The following is a 21,335-nucleotide window of genomic DNA, read 5'->3' as shown; positions in this document are numbered from 1 at the left end:
TTTGGCGAGAGTTTTTATCATAAATGGGTGTTGAATTTTACAAAATGCTTTTTCTGCATCGATTGAGATGATCATGTGGTTTTTGTCCTTTCTCTTGTTGATGTGATGTATTACACTGATTGATTTGCGTATGTTGAACCAGCCTTGTGTCCCTGGGATGAACCCCTCTTAGTCATGATGTATAATCTTTTTTTATGTGTTGTTGGATTCTGTTTGCTAAAATTTTGGTGAGGATTTTGGCGTCTATGTTCATCAGTGATATTGGCCTATAATTCTCTTTTTTTGTAGTGTCTTTGCCTGGTTTTGGTATCAGGGTGATGGTGGCTTCATAGAATGAGTTTGGGAGTATTCCCTCCTTTTCAATCGTCTGGAAGAGTTTGAGAAGGACTGGTATGAGTTCTTCTTTGTATGTTTGGTAGAATTCCCCGGTGAAGCCATCCGGTCCTGGACTTTTATTTGTAGGGAGGTTTTTAATTGCTATTTCTATTTCCTTTCTAGTGATCGGATTGTTCAAGTGTTCAGATTCTTCTTGATTCAGTTTTGGTGGACAGTATGCTTCCAGAAACTTGTCCATCTCCTCTAGGTTATCCAGTTTGGTTCCATATAGTTTTTCATAATATTCTCGTATGATATTCTGTATTTCTATTTTGTCTGTTGTAATTTCTCCATTTTCCTTTCTTATTTTGCTAATTTGTGCTCTCTCTTTTTTCTTCTTTGTGAGTTTGGCCAGAGATTTGTCGATTTTATTTACTTTTTCAAAAAACCAGCTTTTGGTTTGGTTGATTTTTTCTATGGTCTTGTTAATCTCTATTGTATTTAATTCCTCTCTGATCTTCATTATTTCCTTCCTTCTGCTGCTTTTTGGGGCTTTTTGTTCTTCTTTTTCTAATTCATTCAGGTGGTGGGTTAAATTGTTTATTTGAGATTGTTCTTCTTTTTTGAGGAAGGCCTGTATCGCTATAAAATTCCCTCTTAGCACTGCCTTTGCTGTGTCCCATAGGTTTTGAGTGGTTGTGCTTTCATTATCATTTGTCTCAAGGTATTTTTTAATTTCAGCTTTGATTTCCTCATTGATCCATTGTTTTTTCAATAACATATTGTTTAATCTCCATGCTTTCCTTTTTTTCTCCTTTGTTTCTCTGTTGATTTCCAGTTTCATGGCATTGTGGTAAAGATGCTTGAGATAACTTCTATCTTCTTAAAATTGTTGAGGTTTCTTTTGTTCCCAAGTACATGATCGATCCTGGAAAATGTTCCATGTGCACTTGAAAAGAATGTATATCCTATTTTTTGGGGGTGTAATGCTCTGAAAATATCCACCAAATCTAGCTTTTCTATTGTAGTATTTAATTTCTCTGTTGCCTTGTTTATTTTCTGTCTGGAAGATCTGTCTGGTGATGTTAATGCAGTGTTAAAGTCTCCAACTATGATTGTATTCCCATCAATATCCCCCTTTATCTCTGTTAGTAATTCTTGCATGTACTTAGGTGCTCCTATATTGGGTGCATATATATTAACGAGTGTAATATCCTCATCTTGTTATCACTCCTTTAATCATTATAAAATGTCCTTCTTTATCTTTCTTTATGGCCTTTGTTTTAAAGTCTATTTTGTCTGAAATCGGTACTGCAACACCTGCTTTTTTGGCTTTTCCATTTGCATGGAATATCCTTTTCCATCCTTTCACTCTCAATCTATATGTGTCCTTCTCCCTAAAGTGGGTCTCTTGTGTGCAGCATATTGAAGGTTCTTGCTTTATTATCCAGTCTGCCACTCTGTGTCTTTTGACTGGAGCATTTAGTCCATTAACATTTACAGTAATTAATGATAGATGTGTGTTTATTGCCGTTTTGAACTTATCTTTGAAGTTGAATTGGTATATCCTCTTTGTTCCTTTCTTCTTCCTTTTGTGGTTTGGTAATTTTCCTTTGTATTATCATGGATTTTATTTAATTTTTGTGACTCCTTTGTAAATTTTTGGCTTGTGGTTACCCTTTTTTGTAAATCTGTCAACCCATTACTATAACTGTTTTTATTAAACTGATAGTAACATGATCTCAAACCCATCCTACTGTTAAAAAAATTTAAAAAAGAAAGAAAAAAATATTCTATATTTCCCTGCCTCCCTCTCCCACTCTCAGTGATTTGTATGTCTTCTTTTATAATTTCATGTTTACTTTATTTGTAATTCATGAGTTATCACCTTTCCAGTTGTGTGTTTCTCATTTCTGTAGCATCCTGCTGCTTTTCTATTTAGAATAGTCCTTTCAATATTTCTTTTAGCATGGGTTTAGTGTTGCTAAACTCCTGCAGCTTTTTTTTGTCTGTGAAACTCTTTATTTCTCCTTCTATCCTCAAGGATAGCCTTGCTGGATAAAGGATCCTAGGCTGCATCTTTTTTTCATTCAGGGCTTTGAATATATCTTGCCACTCCCTTCTGGCCTGTAGTGTTTGTGTAGAGAAGTCAGCTGAGAGCCTTATGGGGGTTCCCTTGTAACTTACTCTTTGCTTTTCTCTTGCTCCTTTAGAATAATTTCTTTATCCTTGACTCTGGCCATCTTGATTATGATATGTCTTGGTGTGGGTCTATTTGGGTTCTTCCTGTTTGGGACCCTCTGAGCTTCCTGTACTTGGATATCTGATTCCTTCTTTAAGTTTGGGAAGTTTTCAGTCATGATTTCTTCAAAAACCTTTTCAATCCCCTTTGATCTTTCTTCTCCTTCTGGGACCCCTATTATGCGAAGATTGGGATGCTTTATATTATCCCATAGGTCCCTTATGCTATTTTCATTATTTTTTATTTGCTTCTCTTGTAGTTCTTCTGAATGGGTGCTTTCTATTGCCCTGTCTTCTAGATCACTGATTCGTTCCTCTGCATTATCTAGTCGGCTTTGCACAGCTATTAGATCATTCCTCATCTCTGTCAATGAGTTTACCCATTCTACTTGGCTCTTCTTTATAGCTTCAATTTCATTTTTGACATATTTTATATCTCTAAACACTATCTCTTTTAATTCCTTCAGCAATTCGATCACTCCTTTTTTGAAATCTTGATCTAGTAGGCTATCGATGTCTATTTCGTTGATCTTTCTTTCAGGGGATTTCTCTTGTTCTTTTAATTGGGAAAGGTTTTTCTGCTTCTTCATCTTGCTCATAACTCTTTTCACTGTGGTTTATGGAGTATCAGTTGTTTATTTTGGTCCTTAAGGATTTTATCTATCTGATGCCTATTTAGGAATAGAACTTAGGAAAAAAAGAAAAAAAAATAAGAGAGAGAGAGAAAGAATTTTAAAAGAAGGGAGAAAAAGAGGTTTTGAAAACAGTGTATAATGAATAATAGAAGAGTGAGTTGAAGCAGAGTATTAATCGGGTTGAGACGTCCTTTTAAAACCTTTACAAAAAAAGGGGGGGGAGATGAATAGATGTATTTGAAACCTGTGTCTAATCAATAGCAGGACATCAAAACCCAAGAGAAATAGAAATGAATTAAGAAGTAAAGATTAAGAGAGTAATAGAAAATAGAACAGGTAAAAACAGATTTAAAAAAAAAAGGGGGGGGGGGTTTGTCGGTGTTCTCCTGGAATCTGTGTGCTTTTAATGTGAAGTCTTTCTGTCTTCGTCCTGTTTTGGAAGCTCAGCTTGCTGTTTTCAGAGGCCCTCCGTCGGCGCCCTCTTCTGTGTTGCTCCCAGCACCTGTCGGCAAGCCGATTGCGCCTCCTTCTAACACTGGGTCAGGTGCAGCTCTCTGCTGTGGGCGGGCGGGTCGCTGCCCCTCCGGATGCCGCAGTCAGATGCCGCAGACTGGCCAGGTAGGAGGGCGGGTCATGCCCCCTCCCAGCACCTCGGTCAGGGGCTGTGTTCCTGCCCGAAAGGCGGGGGGGCCGCTCTCCCTCTACCTGCGTCGCCGGTAGTAGTTCCACTGCTCTGTGCGGCTGCGCGCTCCGCCCTCGTCGGCGCTCCGCAGGTGGGCTCGGGGAAGACCGAGGGACAGCCCTGTCCCTGCTCCCAGCAAAAACCCAGTTCCTTGTTTGTCTTTGTGGAGCAAGTTCTCTGAGGGACCAGGATGGAAGGATCCTATCTGCCCCGGGCTGCAGGCCAGTCTCAGTCTGGCCTTTGAGGCTGCTGGGCCCTTCTGTGCGGATGCAGGTTTCGCCCCCGCCCCCGCCTGAGTGCTCAGTGCGGAGGATATGGCGGCTGTGCCTGAGCCCCGCCTCTCTTCCCCCGAAAACTTTCCGCGGGTTTTCAGAGATGGGGGTGTGCACCCTTCCCCCGAGAGCACATCAACCTTGCTGTTTTATGGAGGGCCCAGGTTGTTCTGCCCTGTGCACCCACAGCCACGGTGCGCAGCCCCTTGCGATCCCCTGGGGCTGCCTCCGTGCAGCCACTTCCGTCCTCCGCCCGGCTTGTGCAGCCTGGCCCTGCCCGCGGCTGCCGGCCCGCGTCTCAGGCTGGGTGTCAGGGGGACGCTCTGTGCCCGTTTAACTTAGTTCTCTTAGTCAAGGGCTGCTCTGTACGGATCCGAGCCTCGGAGGCTCCCCCTCCGTCCCGCTGGCCTCTCAGTTGGAGAGGGGAGACCCAGCGAGCGAGCGCCAGTCCTCCTTCGCGGCTCCCTCCCCGCGGGACCCGTCCCGCGCTGCTTTGCCTTTTGTTCTTTCTTTTTTCCTTTTCTCCTACCAGATTTTTGGCGTCTTTATCTTTTGAAGAGGGCGATGTTCTGTCGCAGTTCCACAGGTGCTCTGGTTGGCTGAGTGGGTCTGTAGATGTGGGTCTTGGTGTATTTGTGGGAGAGGGTGACCTGCGAGCGTCCTTCTACTCCGCCATCTTCTCCGTCTCTCCTATTCTGTTAGTTTAAAAAACATTTTGAATACATTTTTTTAAGTGGTGATTTTAAACTGTATACCATTCAATTATCTCAGTTACTGTTGCAGTCTACTACTGTTACTACCACCACCAGTACCATGTATGAGCCATTATTATATACCAAGTATTGTGTATTATTTCTATTTAGCAAGATAAAAAATGGAAGCCTAGACAGGTTAAGTAGTTTATTAAATGTAATTTGCACAGTAAGTTTTTGTAGTTTATCATTAACTGTAGTTTAGCAAGTTATTTGATATTGTTTGGTGAACAGTAATTCCCAGAGTGTTTTTATGTTGGAAGTTTTCTGTTTTCAGAAAGTTATTTAGATGTTAGAATGAAAAATATATTAAGCACTTACTAAATTTTATTTAATATTTTGTGTTTTAAGGAATTGAAATTACCATTCACTTTTTTAAGTGGACATATACATGAACTGAGGATCCATGTACCATGGACAAAACTGGGTTCAGAACCAGTGGTAATTACCATCAATACAATGGAATGCATTTTGAAACTTAAAGATGGAATACAGGTAAGAAAGTATTGAACCTAGTTATTTATGTTAACCAGTTTTGATAGTTATTAGTAGTTGATATTTCTTTAACTTTTGGAGTATGTCAACATAAACAAATCTTAGCTAATACACTTTTTATTACATACCTATTAAAGTAACATAATTAATTGGAAAAAGGTTTTCTTTTAAAAAGATTTTTTTATTGAAGCATGGTTGATTTACAATGTTGTATTAGTTTCTGGTATACAGCAAAGTGATTCGGTTGTACATACGTATATTCTTCTTCATATTCTTTTCCATTATACGTTATTATAAGATAGGAATATAGTTCCCTGTGCTATGCATAGTAGAACCTTATTGTTTGTCTATTTTGTTTATAGTAGTTTGTATCTGCTAATCCCAAACTCCTACTTTACCCCTCCCCGACTTTCCCCTTTGGTAACTGTTTGTTTTTTATATCTGTGAGTCTGTTTCTGGTTTGTAAATAAGTTCACTTGTATCATATTTTAAGATTCCAAATGTAAGTGATATATGGTATTTGTCTTTTTTGTCTGACTTCACTTAGTGTGATAACCTCTAGGTCCATCCATGTTGCTGCAAATGGCATTTTATTATTTTTTATGGCTGAGTAGTATTCCATTTGTGTGTGTGTGTGTGTGTGTGTATGTGTATGTGTACAAAAACCATGTTTTTATTCATCTGTCAGTGGACATTTAGGTTGCTTCCATGTCTTGGCTATTGTAAATAGTGCTGCTATGAACATTGGGGTGCATGTATCTTTTCAAATTAGAGTTTTCTCTGGATATATGCCTAGGAGTGGGGTTGCTGGATCATATGGTTACTCTATTTTTAGTTTTTTAAGGAACATCATACTGTTTTCCATAGTGGCTGCACCAATTTACATTCCCACCAACAATGTAGGAGGGTTCCCTAAAAGGATTTTCTTTAATTTGGATAAAATATTCTAAAGGTTATTTCCATACTAATTTTACTTAATCTGATGATAGGAATTATGTATATTACTTATTACCTATAACTACTAGAAATGGAGCATGATAGCGTCCAATTTTTAGGTGAACTTTTTTGGATTTTTGCAAAGAACTTGTATACTTTTTATTTACATGGCATTTCTTAATGTGATGAAAATTTTTCAAGTCATTTGTTGAGAAGATGAAAATATGTTCAGTTTGCCTTCGTACTACTTTTCATTGTCTTTGAAGTTTTGTCATCAGAAACTGTTTTTTTCTGACTTACTTCTTCTCTGGCCCATGTTTCTTTTCAGTGTTTTTTATTAGGTATGATACTGATTTTAAGGAGTTTCTACCAAAAATTTTCTGATTTAAGAAGCAAATAGCAGCATATTGTGATAAATTTTTCCACTTTTATCTTGTAGAAAAGTAGTATCTCTGTCTTTCATTTTTATTACTTTTTCCTTAGCCCATATTTAACTTTAAGTTTTAAGGAAAAGTTTCTAGAACCAAGTGAATTGATGAGTATTATTAAATTTTAATCTCTGTGAAATTAGTTAAGGTTATTAGTGAATTGTTAAAATAATTTCCTGTTATCAGTAGATCCTTTGAGTGTCATACGAACCCACTGGGCTCAAATCTTTTTTTTACTTTTGTGAAATCTCTAATTACAAACCTTTATTATCCAATTTAACTGAAATATTGTAGCTCTTGAAAGTAAGTGGACCCATGCTATATTCTCGTTAAAATTTACTTTGTGACCTTTAAATATTTGGGAAATTGATCCAGGAATCTGTAGATAGTTATAGTGCAAGAAAAGTTTTATTTTACATTTATATTTAGTAATACTTGACTGGTTCTTAATCATCATCTGTTCTTGGAATTTAATTTTTTTTTAAAAAGTCTGGACTTGGTTATACCACCCATGCAGTACTCCATATTAAGAGGAAAAAAAAAAAAATCCAGACACTAAGTATTTTTTCAGTGGGAAGGTGGAAATTTCAAGGCCAGATGTCCCATAAGAAACACATTTTAAAAGAGGCAAATTACAACTAATTATAGAGGCTGCAGAAAAAGATTTGTAACACATGACAGTGTAACCTAGAACTAATATTTGATATTGGACCATGCAGATGGCTACTGCAGGAATGATCAGGTTTCCTGCTTGCATGGTATTTGAGACTTGAGTTTTGTGGTGTGTACAGCAAAAGGTCAAGTGTCATGAGTGTAAACCACTCTCAAAACAAGTATTTTTTACAGATGTTTAAAATTTTGAGGTAGAAAGGATTTTTGAAAATTACAGTTGACATTTGGACAAATTATTGAGCAGTATACACCCCTGGAGAGTAATAACTTGAGTTTATGCTAGTGATTGGAATTAATTTTTCAGTAAAAACATTATAGATGAAACATTTTTAAGAAGTTTATTTTCCTATTTTAAGCTTTGATTAGTATAGTAGGAAATTATGTTTACAAATTACACATGTACTAGTAAAACTCAGTAAGCCCATATTTATATTACTTTGAATTATTATAGATTCACAATGAAGAAGTCTTAATTTCTAAGTAAAATTAGTGTGGGATGGTAGGTTAAATGAAGAGGTGTTTTACAGTTATGGATCTGAATCTGTTAAAAATAGTACTATTAATGTATGAGAATGTAATATAATTCTAAAGCTAGAAATCTGAGGTTTATTCAGAAAAGATCATTACAAAAAACCAGTATTGCTAAATGCCTTTGATAAGAAGGCATGCCTAGTTTGTAATTTGTAAAAATTAGTTCGTAGTTTGTTAAAAAAAATTAGTTTGTAATTTAGTACAAACTAACTAGTTTGTGATTTTTAAAAAAGATTTATAATGATTGTGACTCTTGTGATAATAGTTATACTGCCTTCACGTGTCTTTGTAATCATTTTTAATTATAGAAATTATTTTTGATGTGAAGGTGACCAAGTTGTGTGGCAAAATGAAGTCACCTTGATGTTCACTGTGAATTATTTTAATATATTGTTATTTTACTTAGGAAATATTAACTATTTGCTATTTACTCTAAGAGACATCTGTGTCAGTCATGGCTACCTTGAGATCCTGCAGATTTGTCTGTCTTTTTCTTTTCTGGGCTTGAGACACAGATTTTGATTCATGACACATTATCACTAGTGGTCCAGGTCTGACTTTATTTAACTACTTTTGTCCACATTAATCTAATCTAATACTTGTGGACCCAGCACCCAGCCCAAGAATGAAAACATTACCAGAAAGTTACATTTAACTATGTGCTCCTCTCCTTTTGTATATTCCTGCTTGTTCAGCCTCTGTGGGCCTCATCTGTAAAATACGATGAGACTTGCTACATACTTCTTTTATTCTGTGATTGTATATGCTTTCTCTGCTCATAGTGTTAATAAGTCTTGGAAAAAACTTCAACCTAAAGAGAGTAATAAATTTATTTTTAAAGTACTTATCTATTCTGGTCTTTGTATCATCTATAAAGTAGACTTTCAGAATCTTTTAATATGATAATATGTAAGGCTGTTCTAGAAGTAATGCTTGTTATTAAAAAAAAATTTAAAAAAATCTTTTGAACCTAAACTAAAACTTTAAAATTCCATTCAAAACTTGAGATAAAGAACTAAGCTTTTTGTTAATGTATGTGCTTTTAAATCCTGGTTAGTGCTTGGGGTTACAGAGCAATCTTGACTGTCATTTCCTTTCATGTTTTGGGGCTATGGAAATTGGTTATTGGCTTAGATAGTTGCTAATAGAATAGAGAAGTATCATATCCTATCTTTGAATCTTGAGCACTGTTAATGTGTTAACGCTATAGGAAGCTAGAGGAAGTATTGGTAAGGCTATTAAGAATATTTACATGGCTTTAAAAAAAAACACTTTAGTTCTCTTAAATGAAGCTGGATTAATCTGGTTAACTGCTGCTGTGGTTTGAATATGTCCCCTCAGAATTCATATGTTGAAATCCTGTCCCCCAAATATAATGGTATTGTGAGGTGGGGCCTTTGAAAGATGCTTAAGTCATGTGAGTGGAGACCTCATAAATGGGATTAGTGACTTTTAAAGAGGCTCCAGAGATCCTAGCCCTTCCTGCCAGGTAAAGACACAGTGAAAAGGCACTGGATGTGAGCAAGAAAGAGGGCCCTCACCCGACTGTGTTGGCATCTTGGCTTTGGACTTCGCAGCCTCCAGAACTGTGAGAAGTAAATTTCTGTTGTTCATTAGCTACCCAGTCTGTGGTATTTTGTTATCTGCCCAAATGGACTAAGATAGCTATCTTTTCAGAAATTCGGGTAGGGCTCAGAATTGCTGATAAGGTTGTGGAATTTATTGTACTATTAATGATTCTTTCACTTGCACTGCTCCAGGTTAGTGACGGTGACGATGATAATAGCAGATAAGGTAGTCTAGATTCTGTCTGTAGATTCCATATGTGAAAAAAGAGGAGCAGAGTTCCCTATAAATTATGAGTAGTGTCTTTATTCCCACTAGGGAACCCCTTTATGTTGGGTGCATAAATATTTACAAATGTTACATCCTTTTGTTGCATTGACCTGCTTATCATTATGTAATGCCCTCCTTTTTCTCTTATTACAGTCTTTGTTTCAAAGTCTATTTTGTCTGATAGTATAGCTATCCCAGCTTTTTTGTTTCCACTTGCACGGAATATCTTTTTCCATCCCTCTGTTTCAGTCTGTGTGTGTCCTTATATCTGAGGGGTTTCTTGTAGGCAATGTATAGTTAGGTCTTGTTTTTAATTCATTCACCACTCTATTTCTTGTGATTGGAAAAGTTAGTGCATTTACATTTGAAGTGTTGATTGATAGGTAGATACTTGGTGCCATTTTGTTTTCTGGCTGTTTTGTAGTTCTTCTCTGTTCCTTTCTTCTTTCTCTTTTCCTTTGTGATTTGATGACTTAGTGGTTTGCTTAGAATCCTTCCTCAGTCTTTTGCATATCTACTCGAGGTTTTTGCTTTGTGGTCACCGTGAGGCTTATATGTAACAGTATATGTTTATGATAGTCTATTTTAAATTGATAACAACATACCTTTGAATGCATTCTAAAGCTCTGCGTTTTTACCACCACCGCCACATGTTTTTCATGTCACATATTACACATTTTTATCTCGTGTATCCCTCAACTAATTATTGTACTTGGTTTTTCTTAACTACTTTTGTCTTTTAACCTTTACACTTCATAGCTTTATAAGTGATTGATTCACTATATTTATATATTTACCTTTACCAGTGAGATTTATATTTTCATATGTATTTTTCTTTTAAAAATTTAAATATTTCTTAAAATTGAAGTGTAATTAACTTGCAGTATTATATTAGTTTCGGGTGGGCAACATAGTGACTCAATATTATACATTACAAAAGGATCACAGGATAAGTCAAGTTACCATCTGTCAGCATACAAAATTGTTACAATATTACTGACTATATTCCCTGTGCTGTATGTTATATCTCTTTGACTTATTTTATAACTGGAAGTTTGTACCTCTTAATCTACCTCACCTACTTCACTCTTCCTCCCTCACTCCTCCCCTCTGCCAGTCACATGTTTGTTCTCTGTATCTATGAGTCTCTTTCAATTTTGTTATATATATTTTTTTGTTTTTAGATTCAACATGTAAGTGAAATCATAAGCTATTTTCCTTTCTCTGACTTACTTAGCATAATGCCCTCTAGGTCCGTTTATATTGTTGCAAATGGCAAGATTTCATTCTTTTTTATGGCTGTGTAATATTCCATTGTGTGTGTGTTTGTGTGTGTGTATCTGTGTGTCTGTATGTATATATACTACATTTTCTCCATTTATTGTGAACACGTAGGTGACTTTCGTATTTTGGCTATTGTAAATAATGCTGCAGTGAATGTAGGGGTGCATATATCTTTTCAAATTAGTGTTTACTTTTCTTTGGAAAAATACTTATGAGTGGAACTGCTGGATCATATGGTAATTTTTTGAAGAAACTCCTTACTGTTTTCCATGGTGGCTGTACCAACTTGCATTCCCAACAGCAGTGCATGAGGGTTCCTTTTCTCCACATCCTTACCAATGCTTGTTATTTGTTGTCTTTTTGATAGTGGCCATTCTTGTAGGTGTGAGGTGATACATCATTGTGGTTTGATCATTTTCATTTCCCTGATGATTAGTGATGTTGGGCATTTTTTCTTGTGTTTGTTGGCCATCTGTGGAAAAATTCAGGTCCTCTCTGTATTTTTTAATTGGGTTATTTGTTTTGATGTTGAGTTGTGTTAAGTTCTTGGTTTATTTTGGATGGTAACCCCTCTTTGGATATATTGCTTGCAAATATCTTTTCTATTTCATTAGGCTGCCTTTTCATTTTGTTTGTAGTTTTCCTTCACTGTGCAAAAGCTTTTTAGTTTGACATAGTCCCATTTGTTTATTTTTGCGTTTGGTTCCCTTTTCTGAGGAGACATAGCCAAAAAATATTGCTAAGACTGATGTCAAAGAGTGTACTGCCTGTGTTTGTTTCTAGAAGTTTTATGGTTTCAGGTCTACGTTTAAGTCTTTAATCCATTTTAAGTTGATTTTTCTGTATGGTGTGGGAGTAAGTAGTCCAATTTGATTCTTTTTCATGTAGCTGTCCAGTTTTCCCCATATATTAAAGACGGTGTCTTTTCCCAATTGTGTATTCTTGCCTCTCTTTTCATAGATTAATTGACCATGTAAGTGTGGGTTCATTTCTGGACTCTGTATTCTGGTCCATTGATCTATGTGGCTGTTTTTGTTCCAGTACCACACTGTTTGATGACAGTAGCTTTGTGGTATAGTTTGAAAGAAGGGAGTGTGATACCGCTAGCTTTGTTTTTCTTTCTCAGGATTGTTTTGGCTACTTGCAGTCTTCTGTGTTTCCATTCCATACAAATTTTAGAATTATTTGTTCTAGAACTGTGAAAAATTCCATTTGTCTTCTGATAGGGATTGCATTGAATCTGTAGATTGCCTTGGATAGTATCGTCATTTTAATAATAATAATTCTTCTAGTCCATGAGCATGATGTATCTATCCATTTGTTTGTGTAGTCTTCAGTTTCTTTGATCAGTGTCTTACAGTTTTCAGAGTACAATTCTTTTACCTCTTTGGTTAGATTTATTCCTAGATATTTTATTCTTTTTGTTGCAGTTATAAATGGGATTGTTTTCTTCATTTCTGTTTCTGATAGTTTGTTGTGACTGGTAATAGGAACACAGAACATTACTGCATATTAACTTTGTATCCTGCAGCTTCACTGAATTTATTAGTTCTGATAGTTTATTGATGGAATATTTAGGATTTTCTGTATATAGTATCATGTCATCTGCAAACAGGGACAGTTTTTTTCCTTTCCAATTTGGATTCCTTCTATTTTTTTTTCTTATCTGATTGCTAGGGCTAGAAGTCCTAATACTTTGTTGAGTAAAAGTGGCAAGAGTGGGCATCCTTGTCTTGTTTCTGATCTTTGAGGAAATACTTTCAGCTTTTCACCATTAAATATGGTGTTAGCTGTGGGCTTGTCATATATGGCCTTTATTATGTTGAGGTCTCTCTCTATTCCCAATTTGTTGAACAATTTTATCATTAATGGAGGTTGAATTTTGTCAAAAGGTTTTTCTGTATCCATTGAGTAGATCATATGATTTTTTATTCTTCATTTGGTTAATGTGGTGTATTACATTGACTGATTTGCAGATATTGAATCATCCTTACATCCCTGGGATAAATCCTACTTGATTATGGTATATGATCCTTTCAGTGTGTTGTTGAGTTTGGTAGGCTAATGTTTTGTATAATTTCATTTCAAGAATAACAAATATGAATGGAATTCTTCAGTATGTAATATTTTGAGGGTAGCTTTTTCCACTTATTGTAAGTTCCTTGAGGTTCAGTCAAGTTGGTGTGTATATCAATGATTTTTTAAAAATTGCTGAGTAGTATTCTACTGTATGGATATAACACAGATTGCTTAACTATTCATCCACTGAAAAACTTTTCAGTAATTTCTATGTTTCAGTATTGCAAGTAAAGCTACTATAAACATTTGTGTACAAATTTCTATGCATACACAAGTTTTCATTTCTCTGGGATAAATGCCTAAGGATACTATTGTTGGATCCTATGGTAATTACATTTTTATTTTTAAACATGATTGCTCAACAGATTTCCAGAGTGGCTCTGCACACTGTACATTCCCATGAGAGGTATATGAGTGATCCGTTTTCTCTGTATCCTCACTAGCATTTGGTATTTTAATTTTAGCCATTCTGGTAACTACATGGTGATGTCTCATTGTGGTTTTAATTGGCATTTTCCATGTGGGAAATAATCTTGAGCATCTTTTTGTATGCTTATTTGTCCAGTGAAGTGTCTGTTCTTATGTTCATTTTCTAATTTATTTATTTTCTCAGTGTTGAATTTTGAGAGTTCTTTATATATTCTGTGTATAAGTTCTGTCTTTGTTAAAGTAATAACATGCCACATGTTACTAGTTTTTTATTTCTGTTTGGTTCACAAGCTCTATAGATTCTCTTTCAATCCATAAAATTCAGCAGTTCTCTGAATTTTGTCTTGATGGTTAGATGCTGCTAATTTTCTTTTTTCTTAAATTGGTTCATTTTACCTTGATTTTCCTTTTGAAACTTGGGATATCTTATCTTTAGAAACTTTACTGAGCCTATAGCTGAACTGAGTTTTCTGTAGTCAGTTATAATTGGACATTACTAGTCTAAATAATAATTTCTGCCTATTAATTTTAGTTTTAGATTACTTATGTTTTATGTGATTTTTAATATTAATCTAATTGAACTATTCGGAGTTCTGTAGTGATACATTAGTAGCCCTAATTTTAATTTTTGGTTTTCTAGTTTGAGATGATTATAAATACTATAATATTCAGATTTGCTATCTTACTGGTAAAGAATTAAATTTGCCAACATTGTCCAAAGATGGAGTGATTTCAAAGAGTGCCTCTTGCTTGCTGTTGATGGTTATTTTGTGCATCTGCATATACAGAGGTACTGATGATCATCAGTACTCCTTAGTTGTTGAACTCTTCTTGAATTCTAGACTCATACCTCCAGCTTTGCACTGTTTAGCTCTCCTGACTTGTCTTATTGTTTGCCTCAACTTGTCTAAAAATAAAGTTTTCTCCAAATTAGATCTCTTTCTCAACTTTAGTATCTTATTTAGTAGAACCATTATTTGCCTCTGAATGGCATTTGCTTTATTTATTTTTATTTTATTAAAAATTTTAAAAATCGAAGTATAGTTGGTTTATAATATTGTGTTAATTTCTGGTGGCATTTGTTTTTTAGGGTAGATAGGATATATTATTGTTGACTGTAAATACAATTTTTCTAATATTTATAATGCAAGTGCAATGCCAAGAAAAAAGGGAAGAGTTTTATTTAGGGTCCAATTAAGTAGTTCAGATTAACAGAGGATTTTCGTATGCATCAAAAAAGAGCTAGTAAGAGACTGGATATACCTTTAAGAAACAAAATATCATTATTCTTTTCTTATTTTAGAATGAGACAAACTTAAAACTGTGAAAAACTATGTGCTCTGAAAAATTAGTTTATTGTACATAAATTTTAATTTTTTAATAGATGAGACTATATTAGCATCTTATAACAGTTAAAGGTATTTAGATCTTTTCTTAACCATTGTTTAAAGTGTCTGTGAATATGAAAATGGACACTCAAGTATAGAATATATGTTAGGGGATTTCAAGTACAATCTAAATAAGTGTTTATTACTTAAACAGAGGTGCAGTAAACATTATGGCTCTTGAGGCCCCCCCCTTTTTTTTTTCTTTTTTAGCAGCATACTCATGCTATAGCTCTACAGCCAAAGTCCCTTTCATACCTAAAGTGAAATGAATCATTATAATCTGACTACTTAAGGATTTAAAAATTTTGTATTTGCTAATATTATTGTAGTGTATAGTTTAACTCTTTTAACCTTTATTTTAGTTCTTGAAAATCTTTAAAATTCTTTAAAACCTTCAGTTGGCTTCAGTAGTATTACTGAGATATATTCATGGTACTATTGAGAAGGTTCTACTCTGTTTTACTAAAAACTCATCTTGAAATGTATTCTTTTCTTCTTATATACTGAATGCTCCCTGGGTTTCTCTTCTTTTGGAATTATCTGTGATTAGAAGCTGTATCCAGATTTCCCCCCATACTTATATATATCTTTTTTCCAAATTACTCTTAGGTTTTATTTTCTTTATCATGTTGGCCAAATTTTTAACTTTTAGTTTTGCATATGTTTAGAATGTTCTGTTTTGATAATATGCAGCAGTTACATGTATTCTTTCTTTCCAGAAATGTCATATTTTTTTTCTCCTTTGAGTCTCTAAAATCTTCAGCCTATTTTCTTACTGACAATTGCTTTCCTTTTTCTTATTAAACCTTTATTCTTTTGTTAAAATTAGTTAAAGGGATAACAGTAGAAATGACCTTGAATAACCAAAACAATCTTGAGACAGAAGAGTAAAGCTGGAGGTATCACATTCCCTTATTTCAAACTATACAGCAAAGATACAGTAATCAAAGACAGACACATAGATCATTGGAACAGGATAGAGAGTCCAGAAATAAATCCATGCTAATACAGTCAATTAATCTATGACAGTGGAGGCAAGAATATAAAATGGGAAAAAGACAACTCCTTCAATAAATGGTGTTGGGAAACTGGACAGCTGCATGGAAAAAGATCAGACTGGACTGCTTTCTCTCATCAGACAGAAAAATAAACTCAAAATGAATGAAAGACTTAGATGTAAGATCTAATACCATAAAACTCTTAGAAGAAAACATAGGCAACACACTCTCTGACATAGGTCAGAGATATTTTTTTCAATTTGTCTTTCAATCTGAATTTTATATTCTGCCTCAGGATTGTCTTGGCTATTCAAAGTTTTTTGTGTGTCAATACAAATTTTAGAATTATTTGTTCTACTTCTGTGAAAAATTCTGTGGTATTTTGATAGAGATCGCATTGAAAGACACCATACGTGCAAAAACTTTTGTGTCAGTATCACCGATGAACATAGATGCAAAAATCCCCAGCAAAATATTGGCCAGCTGAATTCAGCAATACATTAAAAGGATCATGCACCATGACCAAGTAGGACTTTTCCCAGGGATGCAAAGATGGTTTGATATTCACAAGTCCATCAGTGTGATACATCACATTAACAAATTGTATAATAAAAATCATATGATCATCTTAATGGAAGGAGAAGACACTTTTGACAGAATTCAGTGTCCATTAATGATAAAAGTATGATAAAAGTGCTCAGCAAAATGGGTATAGAGGGAGCATACCTCAACATAATGAAGGCCTTTTATGATGTACCCCCAGGAAACATCATTCTTAATGGTGAAAGTATTTCCTCAAAGGTCAGGAACAAGATAAGGATGCCCACTCTCACCACTTTTATTCAACATAGTATTGGAAGTCCTAGCCACAGCAATCAGACAAGAAAAAGAGGTAAAAGGAATCCAAATAGGAAAGGAAAAAATAAAACTGACACTGTTTGCAGGTGACAAGATGCTAAATATAAAGAATCCTAAATACTCCAGCAAACAATTAGTAGAACTAATAAATGAATTTGGTAAAGTTGCAGGGTACAGAATTAATATACAGAAATATGTTTTGTTTCTGTAGACTAATAACAAACTATCAGAGAAATGAATAAAACAAGTCTATTTACAGTCACATCAAAAAGAATAAAGTATGCAGAAATAAAACCAAGAGGTAAAAGTGTTGTACTCTGAAAACTGTAAAGACATTGATGAATGAAATTGAAGATGACATAAGTGGAAAGATACACCATGTTCATGGTTTGGATGAATTAGCATTATTAAAATAACCATACTACCTTAGGTGCACTATACAGATTCATTGCAATCCCTGTCTATGGCTGTTTTCGTGTTATAGTGGCCAATGGCAGAATTGAGTCACTGGGACAGAGTCTGTATGGTTTTACAAACGTAAAATATTTATTTTCTGGCTCTTTAGAGAAAAAGTTTGTCTATCCTCTTTTAAAGTATATGATCATTTTAAAATTGACATTTAATTTCATTAAAATTAAAAGTATAAAATAATAAAACATATATTGCCATTTCTAGATTGATTATTCTAAAAGGAATTTATATGTTTGTAGTTACTAAAAATTAAGAAAGCCATATATGAGCTCTATGTCAACAGACATATGTTGAGGAGTTGATATTTTACAAGTGCACAGTAAGTTATTATGTATACATATTTGTTATATTTATGTTGAAATAGATGATTGAGAAAGGTAAATTTTTATTTAGTGTTAAATTACCAGATACTTTAAGTAATACACAAATAATTTGAGTCCTTAAATAAATAGAATCAATTTGGAAAATTTAGAGATAGATTTAGATTAGAAATTAAATTATTAGAATATATATATGTATGTATGTATTTGTATTTTTGTTTGTGTGTTTGTTTTCATGTCTAGTATGAGGCAGGAATATGGCTAACCAGTTCTTTCTGTAGTATTTAAATGGTCTCTCTTTCCCATTGATTTATAATGCCACCTATGTCATGTTCCAGGTACTCATATCTATCTGGATCTGTTTCTGGATTCTTTTTTTTTGTTTGTTTCATTTTTGTTTGTTTAAATTTTAATAATTCTATAATAAATCATAATGCTGAAGGAGGGGCACTCTTCCCACTGTCTTTACGTATCATATGTGTGTATGTTGGTATTCATTCATTTGTATTTCTCTGTGAGGATCCTAATATGTTTACTTTAAAATCTTTTAAGCATGTTCTAGGCAATTAATTTTATTGTGACTGAATTTCATTTATTTGTTTTGTTATGTTGGCAAAGCATAGTGATTTGTAAAATTTTTTTGAATAGGAGGGTCACTGTCTTTATTTCACCATCTTTTCTCTTTCTCAGCCCCTTGTTTTGCTCATCCTTTCTTGTCTAGTAGTTGTACAGTTCCTTCCTCTGATCTCTAGTCTAGAACCGGTTCTTACTTTGGCAGTTCAGGGCTCCTGCAGTATTGATATGGGGTGATATAGAGTTACTTGTCTCAATTCTTATTTGCAAGGTTTGTTTCCTTCTGACTCCTTTGCCATGCAGCTTCATACGAAGTTTTAGACAGCAGTTGGCAGCAGCTTTCTTCAGCCTCCTTGAAGAGTTGGGAGTTTTATTACGTTACTGATTCCAAGTGTTGGGCCTGGTGATGGTCTCCCTGCCTTACATGGACCAGTTTCAGTCCTCTTTATTGCTCACTTGCTTTTGCCAGGTTTTGCATCTTGAGCTGGGGTAAAATTTTCCTTTTTTTCCTTTATTGTTAGCATCAGCGCCCACCCCCACCCCCCAGTGTTTCCAGTTATCTAGTCTTCCATATTTTTTAGAAGCATAAATCCTTATCTTTTCTTTAAATTGGAAATCTAGTTACTTAAAATATCACTTGTGTTTGGATGAGGCCCAAATCTTATCTAACTCCGATTGCTGTTTTTATCTTTACAAGTAAATGTTCAGTTCCCTTGTGGACAAATATGATTGGTGTGATGTGCCTTCACTGGAGATGCCACATATCTAAAATTGCATCTGCTGTTTTACTTTAAAAATTAGATTTAAAAAGTCAATTGGTTATTTTTGGGTAGTCTGGAGCTCAGAGTCTATCCTATACAATTCACGGTCAAGCATCTCTCTCTCTCCTGAAATTTTCAAAGCTCATTATAGCATCATTTTGCAAAGTTAGAGCAGATATAATAGAGTCTTAGGAGACTGAGACTACGGTAGTGACATCGACTGAATTGGGGTGTAAGGACAGTATTTTTTTTTTTTTTTGAAAGTAGGGGTTGGGGAAAGGAACAGAATCTGTTTCAGAGTTTGAATTTTGTTTTAACGTTGAGTTTGAGGTGCTAGCATTTAAAAAAAATTCTCATGGCTACTTCCTTCAACATTTAATTTCTAACTTTGTATAATAACCTTTCAATTGTTAGTATCTCTTTTTTTTACTTTTTGTCACATAACTGGAAGATTCTTCTTCCTGAATGAAGTACTTCAGCTTGTTAATCCCTGCTTATAGGTTTCATTGGCTTGATATGTAGAATAAAGCTTACAGTTCTTGGCCTGATAGTCATGTTAGAGACCGTTTGCTTTAGCTTCTTTTTACAGCCCAGTATTTCATTGCTCTACTTTACCTAAATTGGACTAGTTATTTTATTTTCAATAAGACAAGTGCTTTCTTTTTTCCTACTTATTTTTGTTCAGCCTCTCCTTTTTTTTTTTTTTTTTTTTCCTGCAGGGCACAGTCTTTTCAAACCTTCTGTCCTTTGTGATGTTTTCCTGACTAATCTATCTCCCTGTGATCTCTCTTTCATAATATATGGCGCTTAGTACTACACTGTTTAGTTGGCCTTTTCTTATAGGGAGGCAGTAGAACAGTGTAATTAGGATTGTGCCATTTAGTAGCCGTGTGATTTTGAATTACTTACTTAATCTCTTTATGCCTTTGTGTCTTCATCTTTAAATGGGGATGCTCTTGTATGGGGAATAGTGTACTTCATAGGGTTGTTAAGAGAATTAAGAGATGTGAATGTAATGTCAGTAGTAGCTCATGACACATTGGAAGTGCCATAAATAAAAACTTTTTTCTCTGTGTCTTTTCCCTCTCCCTCCCTGCCATTCTTCTTTATTCCCTTTTCCCCTGCTTTCCTGTCTTTCAAGTTTAGTAGTAATGGGAGGGGCTTTTCTGTCAGACATATCTGAGTGTTCATCCCAGCATTGTTACTTCTATCTTTTTGACATTGGAACCTCTTAAGCCCTAAAATATTTCCTTAAAATACTTGAGGCCTGGCACATATAAGTGCTCAAAAATTCTACTTTTGTTTCTTTGTGACACTTGTTATTGATGGCTAATTTAAATTGCTCTTAACTTTTTTATGCATATAAGTATTGTTCCTCAAGTAGGTAAGTAATGTTACCAGGATAAGGGTACTGTCTATTTGTACTATTTACTTTCTAACAGATACTTAAAAAAACACTCAAGTATTCCTTGTTGAGGGAAGTGTGTGTGTATATGTATATATTGTATATGTATATATATGGAAACAAAATACAGTTTTATTAATCTGTTGATGCATCCAATTCCCTCAGTGAATTTTTCTAAATATTAGATGGTAGAATGTGGTTTAGGTCAGAATATCTCTGTATAGTTTTGATCTTTCCTCCCTTAATTTCGGACTATTTCATCTTCCAAATCTAGCAGTGAGTCTAACCACTTCAATCCAATGGTTTGAAAACAGGGGAGGAGAGCTTGGCAATATGATATATACCTACTGAGACAAAGGAAAGGGATGTCATAGACAATAATAAAGAACCATTTTTTCCTAACACGTGGTGCTGTTAAATGGCATAGTTTGATTGTTCTCTGGCTCGGGCAGTATCCTGGGTTAGGTGGCCATGAATGTGAAAAGAAGGCAGAGGAGCCATGGCTAGTGATTGCATCATCTGGGAAACTGCTCCTGTTACTCAGTAACTTGAATCTCAGATAGATGAGTAGCCCCATCACTTAGGTGTTTACAGTGAATACAGTGATCTCTTTCATTATTAAAAGGTCGCCTAATACAGCTTAATGTATGTTCAGCTTTGGCCTGTCAGGTTAGCTATTCTTCCTTTTGGAAGGTTCAAGTAAAAGGATGCAAGGGAGCGTCAACTCTCTTCTTCCCCAGGCTGTCATAACCCCTTATCCTCACTCTTGATGGGAGAGAAGCCGGAAGCAGTCTCTTCTGTGGGTTTAAGTTGATGTGTGAGGAGATTGGGAACATACATTTGTTTTTTGTTTAAGTGTGCTTGGCATTATTTTTAATGCCTAAAATTGTTTATTGATATTGCTGTCAGGGTAGAGATAGGTGATCCAGAGATTCCCATTTTTATCACAAAAGCTAGTAAATGTGGTTTCTCTG

General features: G+C 34.9%; 1 protein-coding gene across 11 annotated transcripts in view; it reads left to right on the top strand.

Annotated features, from left to right (window-relative positions):
* The window catches only part of VPS13B (vacuolar protein sorting 13 homolog B), a 627,764-nt gene that overhangs the window by 15,958 nt on the left and 590,471 nt on the right, over positions 1-21,335 (top strand). For all 11 annotated transcript variants that reach the window (XR_004315275.1, XM_032468222.1, XM_032468224.1 and 8 more), the window contains one exon: positions 5,249-5,392. Coding sequence is in view for 10 of the 11 variants with exons in the window: in XM_032468222.1 (XP_032324113.1) it covers positions 5,249-5,392 (144 nt within the window). In the remaining variant the exon portion in view is untranslated. The remainder of the gene's footprint in view (positions 1-5,248; positions 5,393-21,335) is intronic.

Source organism: Camelus ferus, chromosome 25, assembly GCF_009834535.1.
Source record: "Camelus ferus isolate YT-003-E chromosome 25, BCGSAC_Cfer_1.0, whole genome shotgun sequence".
NCBI lineage: Eukaryota > Metazoa > Chordata > Mammalia > Artiodactyla > Camelidae > Camelus > Camelus ferus.
This window is presented reverse-complemented; position numbering and strand designations above follow the sequence as displayed.